This window comes from Maniola hyperantus, chromosome 19 (assembly GCF_902806685.2).
Source record: "Maniola hyperantus chromosome 19, iAphHyp1.2, whole genome shotgun sequence".
NCBI classification, from domain to species: Eukaryota; Metazoa; Arthropoda; class Insecta; order Lepidoptera; family Nymphalidae; genus Maniola; species Maniola hyperantus.
The window spans coordinates 3,591,804-3,609,459 of NC_048554.1; the positions used below are offsets into that span (position 1 = coordinate 3,591,804).

A 17,656-nucleotide genomic window follows, 5' to 3' on the forward strand; every position below is an offset into this window, starting at 1 on the left:
GTTGAAAAGGGAACAGACAGACAGATACTCTTTCATTTTTCTAGTATTAGTATGAATTGCCCTCTGATTTGGATAAAATTGGCATAGTAATACCTATAATTTTCGAAGTCCCAGATTCGATTGTTATTTTGACCCAGTAAAGAAATGATGATAAATTGGCCCAATCCTACGTGATGCTACACCGAGTTAAAAAATAATGTAGGTAAGTACCTACCTAGTAGTTAAAAAATGTACGCATGAACTCTAAATCACAAATTTTCTCTAGGGGAAATTGCCTCATAATATTTTTGTTCTCCGAAGAACAAGAGGACGGGAGTCGAACCCGAAATCCTTGTTTGTTGAAGGATATACCAATAATGCATTTTCTCGTACTCACGTAAGACAAAAAGAAGAAATCCGATAATACTATATGATTTATCTGTTCAGTAGTTTAAGTAGGTATAATATTGGACAGTAAGTTGAGTAAAGTCTCAACACCACGAGGTAGCCGTAGAAATTTAGAAAAGTCAAAACATTTGATAAATTAATTAATCTAACTTGATATAAAGGTTCTCAAGGATATAAACTGGCGAACAAAGAATTCGGATTGAAACATTGTTATGATCCTGATTCTTTGCTCGCGAGTTTGTTATACGAAGGAAGGACTGCTCACCTAATCTGCCCGGCGAGCAATGGGTTGATGGCGTAGAGCCAGTCGTGAACTTCCTTGTCCCCGAGGGTCTGGAGTAGGTATCCACGCTCCTTGCTCACCACACTGAAATAAACAATTTTTTTTTGTTGAACGTTATACACGCTTTTCGGGAAGCTGTATAATCAATAATGGAGAATTAGATCAGCTCAAAATGGACGAGATCCATTAATGTTTATGGAGAATAAGAGGATTTCAAACTGGAAAATTGGAAATCACTTAAAAATACCAATAGAATAAATTTTTATGTAAAGCAACCTTGTATTTTTCTCACTATATTCACTAAATTCTTATTTGGTGATTAAAAAAATAAAAAATAAAAAATAGATTGAATTGTCTCAATAAGCAGGCCTTCAATTCTCTCTCAAAATCTTTGAGACGTGTCAACAACAAAGCAACAGATTCTGGTGTTATAGTTTTGACTTATCCATTCGTCTTATTAAGGGATACATTAAAATAATTAAGATTTTTGCATGGCTGGTTTCCAGAATTTTATGGATTTTCATTTAAGGTTAATTCAGCGTTCCACCGCAAAATTTCCGCGCAAAGTAGCGCTAGCCAGAGTTCAGAACAAATTCTCTGGTATAGCTTACCTGAAGGTGTTGGGCATGCGGACCATCTGCTCCTGGTCCTCTGAGTACTCCACGTGCGCGTTGGCGAGGTTGATGACTGCGCGCTCCACCGGGTCGCGCTCGTCGCGGTAGATGAACACGTATGGCCGCCGAACCACCTATACAAAACGTTAAAGTGGTATTGAGCACTTATTTTTAGGGTTCCGTACATCAAAGGGAAAAATGAACCCTTATAGGATCACTTCGTGGTCTGTCTGTCAGTCTATCTGTCGGTTTATCTATCCGTCCGTCTGTCGTGTCTGTCGAGAAAATCTGTTGGGTAGGTACTTCCCGTTTAGGATCATGACATTTGGCAGGTAGATAGGTCTTATAGCACAAGTAAAGGAAAAAATTAAAGCCATTTTTAAAAGTGTTCAGTCGTGTGGCTGGTATAACTCCTAGAATTCATCATCTTTAACAACTTATGCATAATGTAAAGTATCCATGTCAAAAAATTCGTATCATCAGAATTAAGAAGTTATTATCCGTAATAAACGTTGCAATTTACGTTCGCTCCAGCAAGCGTAGCTCCTTCACTGCATTATGGAGGACAAAACCTCTCGTGTAAAGCTGTACACTCACCAGCCAGCGCTTCTTCCAGCCATGCGTGCCGTGTTGCAGTACGTTGAGGTAGCCGCGGCGCGCCACAGCGGCTGACACCCGTACTTCTTCACAATCGGGCACGAAGAGCGCGCCCGCACTCGCGGCAATACTACCGTGCACGCCCGCTAGTCCCCACGCGCCCGCGGCCTTCTCCAGCAAAGCTCGTTCCGGCGAGCATAGCCTGTGAACAAAGAATCTCTTTGAAGAAAGTTCTTTACAAAGATAATTTTCCGAACTGTCACTGTACCAAATCCTGTCCCACTACTAAATTAAACAGGTATGAACCGAGGGAGAGGTAGAGGTTTCTCCAAGAAATGAAGGTAAATAATAAATGTCCGAATTAAGTATTACGAATACTCAATTACTATTCCATTCCATATATTATAATGGCCCTTTTAAATGCCTTTTAACCATAATGATCTCAATTAAAAACGTTAACACTAGATTTCAGGGTAGTTATTTTAAAATGTCTAAGCAATCTGGAACATTAACCATAAGCTCACGGGATTTTTGAAAAACAGCATAGTGAGAGGTACACAATGGTAATCAAATATCGTAATAATATCGTAAATAGGTTACTAATATAATTAATCATCTTGGGTGTGATTTACAAAGGTTGTAGGTAAAATACTCACTCGAAGCTGCTGGCACTGTGTATTGAGGACAGGAGACTGGGGGTAGAGATGTCTGCTGATACTCCCTCGTCGACCGGCGTCGCGGGCGATACTGCAGTCTCTACCTCCTTGTTGCCACCTATCCTTCCTGTGACAATCAAATTTTTAATTGCAGAGTTAGCAACCGAGACGACAATGGCGTGATGAATTAGATAAATTTGTGCCCCAAAGAATATTCTTCTTTCTCTTTGATCTTTTTTTTTTCTAAATATACGGGTTTTGGCCAATATAAGAGCCTCAATAGCTCAACCGGTAAAGGAGTGGACTGAAAACTGAAAGGTCGACGGTTCAAACCCCGCCCGTTGCACTATTGTCGTATCTACTCCTAGCACAAGCCTGACGCTTAGTTGGAGAGGAAAGGGGAATATTAGTCATTTAACATGGCTAATATTCTTTTAAAAAAAAGTATTATGTACTCACCCTGTATGAGTTTGAGGAATTTGGAGGCGACCTCTTTTTCTTTGGGACTCATTTCCCACGGCTCATATACGGACTCGTCGCGCGCGTGCGCACACTCCGACGCTGCCTTGGCTGCCATATTGCTCACCTCCTACGATAAACAAATAGTTATTATCACACTAAATTAATATTAATACAATTTAACTCGTAGCGAGAGCTGTAAGTTATTTTAAGTAGAAACTCTCAACTGCCAATGGTGTTGAAAATTTTTCCGGAGACTGTATTTTGGTTCAAGTCAATTTTTTTTAAATATCATTATTGCACTCAATTCCAATCTCAATATTGGCGAACCTAAATATCATGCCAAGCATAGCACTAGTCTCACACCTTCTAATTTAGCAGTTTTGCGAGAATCCGTGGTTGTATTGTTGCCATACAAGGCATAGCATGTCTGTAGGACCATAGATGACGGGTGGAAGCGTTTGCTGAATAGAGACCTTGTACCGGTAAAAGAAACCATCCGGATATCTCGTTGGTCCGACGATATCACCAAGTCTGCGCGAATAACTTAGAGGAGACTCGGCCAATACCGGGAAGAATGGCAAGCGCATGAGGAGGCCTGTGTCTAACAATGTATAAATAAAGGCTTATAAAGAAAAGAGACATACCTTCTCTGTTTTCGTAAAGTCGTTAGGTGCAACCGTATTTTCGTGTCCGTGTCGCAGACGCTCGCGAAGCGCCAGGAAGTGTCGTGTTCGACCGACTTGCTCTAGTCTAGTCATCTTTTCTAGTTCCCACTGAAATATTACATCTGTATTACAGTACTCATCTCACAAAGTACAAGTAGATACATATTAGCTAGATAAAGCAAAACGTAAAGATTGTTTCTAATAAGATGTGGTTCATAAACAAAAATGGTATTTTCTTCTAGCTTGACTGGTGCAACTTGTTAAAAAACTTGGTCATGTTTAATCAAACTACAGTTGAGGTTCAGGTCTGCATCAGTCAATTTAAAATTAAGATGCTGTGACAACTATTCAAGATTTTATCTTCTTTCTTATATTTACAACTAGCTTATGCTCGCGCCTTCATCCGCGTGGACTATACAAATTTCAAGCCCGTATTTCACCCCCTTAGGGGTTGCATTTTCAAAAACTCTTTCTTAGCGGATGCCTACGTCATAACAGCTATCTGCATGCCAAATTTCAGCCCGGTCCGTCCAGTGGTTTGAGCTGTGCGTTGATAGATCAGTCAGTCAGTCAGTCAGTCGCCTTTTCCTTTTATATATTTAGATGATTATCATATTTAATTTAATTAGTACTAAGATAAGTTTATAAAGCTAACATAATACATGATCAAGCGTGAATTTGTAAGGAATATAAATGTGTATGTAAATACTGTAAGCGATTTAAGCGGATGGATTTAACAAGTTTACAGATTGAAACAATTTGGAAGGGCGATTCTACACTGCAGCAGTGAAATGACATACATACGATAGGACGTTATCGATAAATAAAATTATACCACCAACCAAAATATGCAATGGTTGTGACTATTTTAATAGGAACAATAGAATCATTTCGCATTGTCAGCGTTTTTTAAAAGTGTTATCGTTATTGTATCTTTTGGGATTTTTTTAACAAGTGGTGTACAGTTCCGGACTAGATATATAAGCAATGTAGGCAACTGCCTCTATAGGCAGGCCTCTAGGTCCAGACCCAGGCCCAGCGCCTGCTGAAGAGTAAAGACCCAGTGGTCCCTCCCGAGCCGAATTTTAAAATTCTGCTATGGAAGACGAAATCTATGTTTAGGGTTCCATACTTCAAAAGGAAAAACGGAATCCTTATAGGATCACTGTCCTATTGTTATTATTATGTAGTATATGTCATAGTATTATATAATTATAAAAGCTTATTAGATATAGCTACTACTTATACATTAGTTTAAATAAAGCCATAGAAATTAATAACGATGTAGATGCGCCTTTGTTGAAGCTTAAAATAAAATCCAATACTAAAATACATAGAATAAGTATAAGAATATAATTTGCCTAATTTGCGTGAAATAGATGAAATGGACTGATAATCAGTACACAAATTACTTTTCAGTAGCTATTTAGTACGAATGATAAGAGTAGGAACACATCGAATGGATGATTGCGCACATACTAAATAGCTAAGGAAACATATTTGTGGACCTGCAATTTATCGATAACGTCCAGCGGCCAATCATAGAACACTTTGCGCCAGATACGTTTCTGTTTGAGTAGAAAAAACAAACAATTATTAATGATTTCAAACAACAAAACTCATAGAAAGAAAGGGGTTTTATAGATTGTCAAATTCCTCTAAAGACAGATCTAGATTAAATTAAGTGGCATAGTCCCATTAAAAGTATGCTTTGATAAGTGCTCTTCTTGGAAAAGCATTCTGAACTAGTGGCAGATGCATTCGACGTCTCAAAACTTAAAGATAATTTGAATAAAAAATCTTTCTATTTCTAATTAGGATGATGCCAAACCTTTCTTAAAAATTCACTTTCTAAGCTTCTCTACGATATCTTTCTGTTTTGAGTTGACAATTTTTTATTTGATTTTAGGACAACTTCACTGTCAAAGAAGTTGACGATCTATAGAGTAAATTCGTTCGGAAATAAAAACCAAAAATTTCAAATAGGTATCAGAAGTAGTATTGCAGCGTAGCAAATAAACAATGTTGAAACTACTAGCTTAAAAATAAAATTTGTATCACAAATATATCACTCATTTCTTTGGTACACTTTGAGTTTAAGAAAAAAAAAATTTAAAACCAATCAATCACAAAACATGCAAAGTTCATCGAAACATATGTAGATAGGTACCTAATATTTTACAAATAAAATGACGTTGACGAAATTTCCATATTAAAATTGCTTAAAAATTACTGCTTTACACAATATGTTCTGGATTTTGAAAGATCGTATAATTTTTTAGAGAGACTTAGCTTAATGTTTAAGAGTAGCTTTTATAAAATATCTAAATTCGAAAAAGAGGAATTCTGACCTGATGATCGAATATAAGCGAGTCCCCGCGAGGACGCCAGCCGTGCAGATTCTCTTCACCGCGCACGTATGTGCCACTCGTGTCTAATACACGTCGTTGTCTTCGTTGCACACCTGGCAAACAAAATAAGGGTCAATTTTTATGGTTCCGTAACCGAAATGGTGCCAACGGCCAACGGGACCCTTTTATGAAGCCTCCACTGTCCGTCCGTCTGTCTGTTAGTGGGCTGTATCTCATGAATCGTAATAGGTAGAGAGTTGACATTTTTACAGTGTATTTCTATTCCCCCTAGCGCTATAACAACAAATAATAAAAATTTCAAAATGGCCACCAATTTGCATAAATTAAAAATAAATTAAAATGTTATTTCTTGTTAATACAATGGTACGGAACTTTTCGTGTGCGAGTCCAACTCGCAGTTGCTTAAATTCTTACCTGGTTCAAGCGCCCGATGTAAGCTGAGCTCATACAATCCCGTGAGTCGATCAGCCCGCGCGGCTCGCGAGCCGAACAACGCGCGACGCAGCGAGCGGCCCGCGCCCGTCCGCGCCTCGCGACCCACCACCACCACTGATAGGTCCTTGGTGATGATTGCAGGACGGCCGCAATTCTCCACCTGGTGAATTAAATGTCTGTCAGGTGAAAAATCCCTTACACCAACAAGTCCTGGAGGCTCTAGCAGTCTAACAACACGATAGGCCTTGTATCGCCTAAAGCCTGTCGTTGTATCGTCGGCATACGTTTAAGCCGTCTTACAGAATGCTATCGGGAAAGCGTTCTTCCGCTAAGGGCCATAACCCTCTTGGTCAAACAGGGAAGTCGTTTGACTTGTCTGTTTTTGAGGTATCTGCAGTGTACAAGGTGAAAAATCTAAATTTCTAGAAGTAAATTGTTTTTTTTTTGTTAACTCCATCATCAGGCCTAGGTCGTAGCTTCTCTTCAACTATTTAAATGAGTTGTGACAAAACACTGTTGTCTGACTGAAAAACAAACCACATCGACATCAATTCATCGATCTGGAAGCTATGATTACTCGATATCAAAAAGGCTTTAAATTTATTCTTAACCGTCCGTCAACTTCTTTTTACGTCAAGGATTTTTGTATACCTACTTCTTTTATTTAATTTTTTTATAATGAAGCGTTATGTAATTAATTGTTTTATGTAGAATCTTACCTCTAGATACGCGCTGAGTGTGATGTAAACAACCTCGCCGTTCGCGCTCACTCGATTCAGTAGAGGGGAGCCGTGCAAACTGCTGTCCCAAGCCGCTTCGAACCTACATACAATCATAACAACATGAATAAGTTCCGCGGAAAATAAAGACCAAGAAAAAATTTACCAAAATTAATTTTTTTATCAAGTGAATAAGGCCAAGGACAATTTACAGAACTGTACAGCAACTGCACAGCAATGTAAGATTTCAGTACAAATATTTGGGACACGCTATTAAAGCGCGGACAAAACGACGAAAGAAATTTCTCCACGCGTTTGTCGATAGCTTTCGATTCGATTTTTTTCTGAATTGATTTGTTGGTCAGCGTCATAATCTATGACCTAAGTCCTTCTGATTCTGAGTAGAAGACTTGTGCGCAGTAGAATAATGTAGATGAGTGAATGGGTCGAGATGGTTGTGAAATTCCGAATCACATACCTGAATACAGCCCGATCGTCTAGGTTGGGTCGTTCTCCAGGGAACAGTCCGAGCGACAAGGCACCATCTTCATCGCCGTCCGTCGTGTCTTCGTTTGGTTCTGGCGTATTTCTTATGCGCCCTACAAAAAAGTACATGTTACGTTACGTATTTCCCCAATAATATCCCAAAAATCATTATTTTTTAATGATGGCAATGACTAAACACTCGCTAAAGATCACTATTTAGACCGCCTTTTTGTACCTACTTTTTAAGATTTCTTTTTGTAACATGTCATTACAACACACATACATACGTACACTCTCCCAAAAATTCTGGCAAATTTTATTGTACTTATTATACAATCTCTAAACTAAATTGACAGGTCTAAATCTAGTGCTATAATTGACCGCAGGGAGCATTATACAACACATTTAGACTTGTTATACTATACTTGTGACAACCAACAGAATCAGCCACAGCGACGCGTCATTTAAAACCATGAACTTTTGCAAACTATCAAGAAGAGAAAAGTCGCATATCTAGGGTACGTGCGAAAGGTAGGAACTCCTATCATAATAAAAGTTGCCGGAAGAGCAGGCATCGTGGAAAATTCTACGAGAGTTGACGGGAATTACGAGTGCCGTCGATCTGTCTTACCTCGCGAAGAATAGACAGAATTACACTCACCGACAACAAGCTCTCTGACGTCGGTCCACTGCAGATCGGAGGAGGGCTCGTGCAGGATGGTGATGCGGATGCGGCGCTGGATGCCCTGGTGCAGCAGGAACAGGCCGCGGCAAGGCAGCTCGTCGCTGTGTTCTACCACCTACAAAGTGGTACTAGTTACAACTAATTCAGACAATTTATGCTATCCTGGTGCCTAATTTACGCAATCCTTAAGAGAAATGGTTCAAGAAAAATTATGCTGGAAAAATATTGCAGGGCATTCGGAACGTACTTCAAACAAGAGGAGGTTCTTAATTCGGCACAATTTTGTAGCATCATTGCCATCTCAAGTGTCTAGGAAGCAATAAAAATAAATATACTGAGTGTGGACAAATATCTCAAGTCTTGGATTACAGCAATTTTTTTCATTGTTAGATTACCTAACTGAAGAACTTTCACGGATTTCCTATGCAATAACTGTCAAAACGTTTATTTACTTCCTGATTATGTTAAGAATGATTTGGCAATTGAAAAATAATTAAGCAATAAAAATAAATATACTGAGTGTGGACAAATATCTCAAGTCTTGGATTACAGCAATTTTTTTCATTGTTAGATTACCTAACTGAAGAACTTTCACGGATTTCCTATGCAATAACTGTCAAAACGTTTATTTACTTCCTGATTATGTTAAGAATGATTTGGCAATTGAAAAATAAGCCCTTAGTAATGCTTACAATTTTACAATTACACAAATAATTTTTGTTCAATCAATTTGTTTTTTTTGCATCTTCTGTCGTCATAAATTGACCCTAGCAAAATATTTAAAAGTCCGTACATTAATTTGACATACCGCAGGCACGTAGTCCCCGCTAGGTGCCAGTTCGCAGATTTCGAACCACACAAGCAGGTCGTGTTTCGAGTGCAGGTGTGACGAACAACAGGGTGGCGCCACGCTAGCGGCGCCCCACTTAGGGCTTCGGACTGGTGCTGAGATTGGTAGAGATGGAGGTAGCATGCGACGGGGTGGAGCCCTGCCTACTGGACCGTCCTGTTTGGCATCCTGGTACGAAAACATGAGTAAGGAGCCGTCATTCAGTGTCTTTACTTTTAATAATCTTGTGTGTGAGAGTAAATGGATAGTTACATTGCGTACAATATAATGCGTCAAACATTATATTTAAGTGTAGTTACCAAATAGTATGCCTTTAAGAGTGTGAAATAAATGACAAATATTCAGGTACAATGTCTCGAAATATTGTCCGAACTCTTGTCCATTTTGTGTATTTAATGCATAAAAACGCGTAATAGATATATCTCGGACGTTACATTAATTATATATTTAAGACTTTGATTGCTCTCATTTTATTTAAGGCATTTTTATATTGTTCTTTGAGACATGACTAAATTGTCGAGTGAATCGAAATCTTTCACAAATCTTACCTTATGCAAAGGATGCTGTTGGTAGTGTCCAAAGACTTCGAAAACAATCGGCTGTGATTTAATATATTCCACAAATGATTTCGTCACTGGCACTGTGATCTGTGAAAGCGAATGCATGTTGAGTTGGCAATGCTCATATATTTTTGGTGTTGCCAATGAATTCCTGAAAAAGTATACATACATTTTGCACGTGATAAAATCCTAAGGGTGTATTCTTTCCTGTGTTTTTGACTGGCTCTGTTGAGAATGCATCTTCGTTTCTGTGCAAGAAGCTGAAATAAAAAAATCATTATAAAAATCCAACACGTGCCATTAAACAAATGAATCAAAACGAAGCGGCGCTGCTCACACTGTTTCACTCACGCATTGTACACAAGTATAGTGTGTAAGTGAGAGCGAATGGTCAACGCCATTCTTTTCGATTCGTTGCTGTATTGATACGCCTATAGATACTCATTCACTAGTTAACGCCCACGGCTTCATTTGCGTGGATTAAGATTTTTAAAAATCACTTGGGAAGTCTGTCATTATCTGGGATAAAAAATTACTCTTTAACCATAACCATGCCAAAAAAAACGTCGAGCCATTGCTCAGTTGTGACTTGATTGAAGGACAAACCAACAAATAATCACACTTTCGCATTTATAATATGGATAGTGATTCACTCACTTGAACTGGCAGAACACGTCCGCGTAGTCTGTGGAGACACTATGCGCCTGAAGAACAGTTACTCGGAAAGTGAACTCGCGACCCAGAGTCAAATGCTCTGGCAAGTCTTCCTCCTTCAGCTCTGACGCTAAGGAACTGTCTCCACGCCCGCTGTCCGCGTCGCACTCTCCCACTGCTAGTTCTACAAAAACAAACCAGAAATTTTGCTAAATATTGTTTAAGGTTTAGCATAAAATTTGGTGAATTTGTTTAGGGCGTAAAGAAACCCCCCAAATAAATTTTAGAATTTAAAAACACTTTTTAGGGCAGCGGTGAACAATGTTAGCTACACTTTAATGATCGTCAACCTTACATAGGAGATGGCACTAGCAAGATGATAATAATTTATACTGTGTGATGTCTTTTATTTGTCAATACTTTTCTTGTACGATTGGCATATTTGACACTTTTTAGAAATTATAAATTATTAAACCGACCCTGCCAGGTATCGTTCCTTTCTGACTCTTGCAAAAGTATTGCTTGAAAGATAAAGGAGGAGATTTTTGAGTAACATCCCCAATGGTGTGTAGCCTGGATGAAGCACTAAATTATGAGGATTTTTCTCTTCCCCAAGGAATAAAAAGGCATTTAACCCGGGACCACCCACTTATAAGACTCCATTGCGTTATCCACTGCGCCAGGTACGTAATCTAAACGAAATTAAATTGGCAAAAAACTTTCCTGTTTTTTTTATATTCAAAAAGAGAACAACATATCCATAAATAAAGAGTTCTTTACCTTCAATCTTGATATTGGAGTCTTGCTCAGGTCTGTCTTCAATAGTAATAGCGTTAATAGCGTTGTTCTTCTCCACGTTGGATATAGCTTTGAGCCTAGACCTCGCCGGCACTATGTCGTCGTCGAACGAGATCTTTGCGGATTGCTTCACTCCAGCTGCGAATTCGGCGTTATCTACGACAGAATTGTCTTTATATTTTAATTATATAACCTGTTGAGTGACAATTAGATCTAACTCGATAGGATTATAGTATTTTTATATATGTTTTTAATTTTTAAAAACAAAAACCAATATGATTTTCTTCAATTTTGTGGTGTTTAAAACAAGATTTTAGAGGCAGATTATCAAAAATTTAAATTAAATCAACACAGCAATTAACCCATATCCGTTGTACAGTTAGTTATCTGCAGAAAGAGGGCACCATATTTTTAGTCCTGCTAAATATAGAAGATATGGGTTTAAACAGGATTTGTGACATAATTTAGGAACATTTAAAAATATTATTTAACTAGCTTGATTCCGTGACATCGTTCGTGTAGTTTGAAGACGTTATAGATAGAATCAACATGCAAAACTTTAAGTATTATTAAATCCTTCAAGAATGAACATACTTTTTTCAGCATCGATGACTGCCTGTACGGCGACCCGGAGGTAGCCTTTCACGTCTCCCTTCTCGTTCACGATGGCCACTTTGTGAATGAGCGGAACCGGGTACAGGAGATTCGACAAATACACGAAGCTCCTGTTGAGATATTATAACATTTCCATAAATAGTTTAATTGAATAATCGTTGGAAATATTTCATTATAATCATGTTGCTTGCTTTTAGTTAATTAACATGGGTCTGTTGTCTAATTTTCTTTTATAAAACATATGGTTTTGGAGTATTTGTCGTTTATTTCAATTGTAAAAATAAGTGGACCTATTAGTGATCCTTGTAGTAACCCCCCTATAAACTGGAAATGAGTTTTTCAATAAAACTTGTAGCCTGACAACTGTAGAAGACACACATCTTCGGCTATCAATTATTATTATTTAGCGGGCTATGACAATAACATTATTTCTTTTAATGTCACGACTCCCAGAAGTTGTAATAGTGATAAATGAATACACATTTATGTGTATGTATGTCTGATTCTAGGCACACACTTCTAGATTGTCAGCGTTGTGTGTGTTTTAAGCAATTAAATATAACTTGCTTTATAAATGTAGAAAAACATTATGAGTACAGTATGAATTCTTCATTATGTTCTCAAAATCTGCTAATCTGCACTTGGTGACGGACTGTATGGCCTAGACTAGACCCTTCTGATTCTGAGAGTAGACCCGTGCCCAGTCGTGGAACGGCGATGAGTTGAAATGATGATGATGATGAAATTGTGTCAGATTGGGGTACTCACCGTCCAACAAGACGGAACCAAGGGAATCTATCATAGAACGGATCACCACCGGTGACCGACTCGATATTGTGATCGGGTGAAGTCGGAGACAGCTCCGCTTCGTTGTGGTACATCTCGCGCATCAGCTCCAAACGTTGTCTGTTGGAAGAACCTTCATATCTTAATTCTGCTTTAACTATTAGGTATCACTATAATTCAAGATCTTTAATGTCCTAGCTACACAATGAAGGGCTAATGCCCAGTCTCCACCTAAGCGGAGAGGAAAGGAAAATATGTTCAGTTGAACAATCAGATTCATAATAGATGACGCGAAAAAATACCACGTAATCTTTTAAAAATCTGATTGGTTGACTGTACGCATCTCCTCTCCACTCCTCTTAGCTGAGACTTGACTATTTTTTTCCAACTGTCTTTAACACAAAGCAGTAAAGACAGTTGGAAAAAAATAGTCAACGAATAACGAACTTCTTTAGTGTAAAAAAGAATTTCACTGTGTACCGTATGCAATGCAATGAAAGTGATACTAGGTAAAGTTTTACACAATTAAATAACAGATGACACATGATATTTCTAATAATGGATTTTAAATCATTACATTTGTTCGGCGTAGTCATTATGAGAAATGAATCGACACAACATGCAATTAATTCACTTAAGGCTTCGAAAGCACATGCGAGCAAATAATAAAAATAAATCAACCAAATTGTTTCTCGTCTCATTTCCAACAGTACAAGATTTATGTTGTACACTCATCATTTTTTACGACTAAAGCATTTTGCATACATGGTGACATTTTCACCTGCAGTCAACACGCGTTTTACGAACGTAAAAACATCGTATCGAGTAGGTATAGTCCGTACAAATAAATTTTACGCGTTATACAACTGTGAACGGACAGCAACGTTTAAGGCTGAGATCTGTAAAGCGCACTTTAACATTGCTCAGACTTAAGATAGTGTTGAAATGAGACTTTTATACAGAGACATACTTTTGTCTCGTTTTAACTCTGTCTTAAATCTGCGAAAAGTCAAAGTAGACGCTCTAAAGATTTCCGCCTAAGTGTAGAAAAGAAACCCAGGACAGCAGAAGCGGTGCAAACAGCTTTCTTCGAGGCGCATTTTTGTTGCGACTGACGCGCTTGTATACGTGAAAATATAACCGTGTGCAAAGATCCTGACTTTTATGATATAACTTTCATGCTTTTTGCTAAATTATGTATTAGAATAATTTTTCACAAAATATACAATATAGTTTAAACATAATTCATGTGTAGGCCTACCGATACATCGCACATTGAAAACAACAATTGCATTATACAAAAATTGATAGTTCTTGGAGTTACAAATAAGTAAATCAGCTGTAATTCTGCGGGAAATACCTATGGTGACATAGTGTCACTTTATACTCTGCCGTTGTAAGCTCAATTATTGCTAATGCTACACGCAGAACTTTAAAAGGCCATATAGAAAATTCGAGATTTTGGATAGGGTCACTTTTGTTATCAATGTGCGACATAAGCTTAGCAATTTATGATAACCCAGACGCTAGGAATGTAAACACAAACAGATTTAACAATTTAATTTTTTGGCTTAGATACCTATACATAATATGACACTATTTCTACGACATATGCTGTGCGGATGACAATATTCATATATGTAAATAGCCAATGGAATACACATAGAATGGAACAAATAATGGCATTTTTTATACATTTATTAATTGGGCGGTTGGCAAATGCGTCTGCAGTCTGCACTGCTCCTGTACATTTAAGCCGAGGAAGCCTTACAAAGCGTGACTTGAGCCGACACACGTGTACATTTTGTTTTATTTTCCTTTTTTAGGCAGAAACAAAACAGTTCAGATTATCTCGAACTTTGGAGTGATACTTCTAAAGTTCAGAAGTGACTTTTAAACTAATGGTCTTTTCGACATGTATAACATAATTTGTATGTGTTCTTCTAATCCGGTTGGCTCCCATAAGAATTCATAAATAGAATTATTCGTCTCTACTTCACTAGTAGGTATTGTTTGTTGAAGTGGTGACTAACGAGAATGAAATCTCAATACAATTCCGTACGTCAGTTGAAAATAACAAATTAATTATTATCTGTATGATTGTATTTGAACACGAACACCGAAGTATTTGTTAGAGCTTGAATTTCAACGTAATTCGTATTTTTTTCTCTTTATAATATGCAATTATGCTGGTTTTCTTTTCACGCTGATCACCAGTATTGGCAACCGGCGCGTAGCTATTCATCGCCGAACTATCAGCATTATTTAGAAAAGCTTCAAAGTAATACGTAAAGCGCGTATGTCAAGGCACGGCTCAGCGCAATTCGCTTGTCAGTGCTGATTGGTCAGCGTTATTGAGGAACGTTTCATAGTGTGTATATGTATTGACTTATCAGCACCGACGATCCGCGTGAGAAGAAAACTGGCAACTACATCTTTTTGTCCCTAATTTCTGCTTTGTTTCTCCCTTGAGGCACAAACCTCGAGGGCAGTAGGTTCGCTAGAGAGAGCCGCGTGTTGTTCGCACACGTGGAGATACATTGCAGTATGTCCGTGTCAGTTGGCGGCGGGAGAACAGGCGGCGGCGACGGCACCGGCGTGACGGGCTCGTCGTCATCCGTGCACGCGCTCTCGTTCATGTTGTATATTTGACGCATGAGCTCCAGGCGGTGGCTACGTACAACACATGTAACAATACACCCGCCTTGCAGGACCCAACCGCAAACGTATCAACCCAACTTAAAGATCAGTTCCCTTTCTCTATCAGATAATGTACCTAACTATCTACTACCTACAATTATTTGTTACTTTTCTATTGATTACTTTATCTTTCTTCAACTTTCCTTTCGATTGGTTATTAGTATTCTATGAGAACTAATACCTAATACTAATAAAATTCTTATGGTGGCGTAACTTTTATAATCTACTATAGTTTATAATTGATATCCCATTTTTATTTAATTTTAATCATTAGTCATTTTTTTCTTGCGATAAAAAAACTTTAAATACTGACTAGAAGACACAAGTAGGTAACGTTCTGCCTTCGATTTTTTAAACTCCATTCCTTATGCTTCATTTACTGTGATAGATGAAAATAAAAACATCGTTTCAAATATAAATCTTACAACGGCCTAGTGCTATAATATAATATTATCCCAGAATATACGATAAATATACATAAATCTTAAAAAGCTTAAGGGAATAAAGTAAAATAATAAGCAGCAAAATAAGAAAGCGCTATCCTTATAAAAGTTATTACACAAACTAGACATTTAAATTTTAATTCTACAGAGATAAATGTACTTACCCAATAAAATACGAAAAAACATGCGATATTAAATACCAATAACCATAAGGTACCGGCACGCAAGGGACATTATATTTTTTATTATAATTTAATAACGCCGCAGCAGCGCAAAAGATCCCATTTCAATCATAAAAAACAATAATAAAAGAATAAAGAACACAATATAGAACAGACACAACGCAAATAAAAACAAAAGGGTATAATGGAATTCTAAATAAAATTGTATAATATATTTATAGGGATTGTATATGAAACGTAATATGATAAATAAATTCGTACACTTGTAACAAAGAAAATATAACTTAGATTTATAAATGAGTTTCTCTACACCTTTCCCTTTATTGTCATGAGCAAACAAATGATATTGTCATTTTTCTTTTCCTATTCGAATAGATTGCAAATCTCCTCTAACATACTGAATAACCCAGCACAATTCAAAATATTTCAAAATCTTATCTAATACGCGACATATTCTGTCACATACGAGGGCCATGATAATTAAAGACTAGACGTTCTATACTTTTCACCCCAAGATGTCCCTGAATCTTAAATGGGCGGAAACGTTGAACGTTTCTTAAAAACTACCAATCGATAAATCAAAATTGAGATCCGTATTATGAAAAAACTGATGACAGCTGAGTGATTACGCTAAAATAACATGTCGCATCATAAAAGAAATATCTTGAAACCGGGATATGTTTCTGGATCCCTTTGCGGTGCAACATTACCGTGATCGTCCAGCTGTAACCAGCTTTTTCATACTTATCACAATTTTGATTGTGGGTCGGAACGTTTTCCAGAAAATACGTCCAAATAATTATATCCTGAGTTTTTCACTTACCGCAGTTTTTCCAGCGTCCAGTAGTGCGTGGCTCCGTTCTTCGTGTCGGTAACTTCCACCGCCACCACAGTGGGCGCGGAAGGTCGGTACTCGTCGTCCGCATCGTCTCGGGGCGCGAGTTCGGCCGGTAAGGGCGAATATGGTGTGTCGGTTAGTAGGGTGAATTGGAATTGGACTTTCTTGCGCAGTTCCACGGATATCGCGTTCGCTTCCTGTAGTTGGAGAAAATTTTGATGAAGTAATTCAAAATACTTTTTATATATTTCATCTCTGCGGCGTGTGGAAGTACGAGAAAACTGACACAAGAGACTTATCCAGCAGTAGACGTCTACCAGTTGAAGACGAAGATGAATCCATCTCAATCTCATTATAAAATTTGTAATTCCATGTAAATTCGATTTTCCCTCGATTTTCTGAATATTAATAAATAATAATTATGATAGTCAAATGAATTTATTGGTTGAACTCAGAGATTCTCTTGGAAAATTATATTAAATATTTAAGGGTGGTTTTAGCGGCTGAGAATTTAATATTTAATGAATTCAAAAAATAATAATTAACAGTCGAAATTCCACGGACTCCTACGAAGCGATTAGCTTTCTCACTTCTAATACGCACTGCTAGATTATAGAATACCCTTCCGACTATCGTTTTCCAATTACAATTTTGGGACCTTCAAATAAGATTGAACAGGCACTTTCAATTTCAATTTTCATATATTGCATTTCCATAACTCATTACATCATATTAAGCATGTACAAAGTATTATGGATACCCAGTTTGGGTGTCGCAATTTGGTCCTTAGACCTTGGTAGGGAGACCGATATTATTATTTATTTTTATGTTCGTCGTTTAGGAAATCATTTACGGCATAGTAGCCCTTT

At 37.7% G+C, this 17,656-nt stretch overlaps 1 protein-coding gene across 15 annotated transcripts in view; it reads right to left on the minus strand.

Annotated features, from left to right (window-relative positions):
* The window catches only part of unc-104 (kinesin family member unc-104), a 120,413-nt gene that overhangs the window by 7,008 nt on the left and 95,749 nt on the right, over window positions 1-17,656 (minus strand). For 7 of the 15 annotated variants that reach the window (XM_069504850.1, XM_069504845.1, XM_069504853.1 and 4 more), the window contains 21 exons: window positions 16,773-16,984; window positions 15,106-15,297; window positions 12,607-12,744; window positions 11,818-11,948; window positions 11,206-11,394; window positions 10,429-10,609; window positions 9,941-10,031; window positions 9,760-9,858; window positions 9,170-9,379; window positions 8,338-8,476; window positions 7,669-7,789; window positions 7,191-7,293; window positions 6,451-6,631; window positions 6,016-6,128; window positions 5,173-5,232; window positions 3,644-3,772; window positions 2,997-3,126; window positions 2,538-2,664; window positions 1,882-2,083; window positions 1,282-1,418; window positions 653-754 (listed from right to left, as the gene is read on the minus strand). In XM_069504850.1, the coding sequence (XP_069360951.1) occupies window positions 653-754; window positions 1,282-1,418; window positions 1,882-2,083; window positions 2,538-2,664; window positions 2,997-3,126; window positions 3,644-3,772; window positions 5,173-5,232; window positions 6,016-6,128; window positions 6,451-6,631; window positions 7,191-7,293; window positions 7,669-7,789; window positions 8,338-8,476; window positions 9,170-9,379; window positions 9,760-9,858; window positions 9,941-10,031; window positions 10,429-10,609; window positions 11,206-11,394; window positions 11,818-11,948; window positions 12,607-12,744; window positions 15,106-15,297; window positions 16,773-16,984 (2,987 nt within the window). The remainder of the gene's footprint in view (window positions 1-652; window positions 755-1,281; window positions 1,419-1,881; window positions 2,084-2,537; window positions 2,665-2,996; window positions 3,127-3,643; window positions 3,773-5,172; window positions 5,233-6,015; window positions 6,129-6,450; window positions 6,632-7,190; window positions 7,294-7,668; window positions 7,790-8,337; window positions 8,477-9,169; window positions 9,380-9,759; window positions 9,859-9,940; window positions 10,032-10,428; window positions 10,610-11,205; window positions 11,395-11,817; window positions 11,949-12,606; window positions 12,745-15,105; window positions 15,298-16,772; window positions 16,985-17,656) is intronic. The other 8 variants (XM_069504855.1, XM_069504854.1, XM_069504852.1 and 5 more) reach the window with 6 other exon arrangements.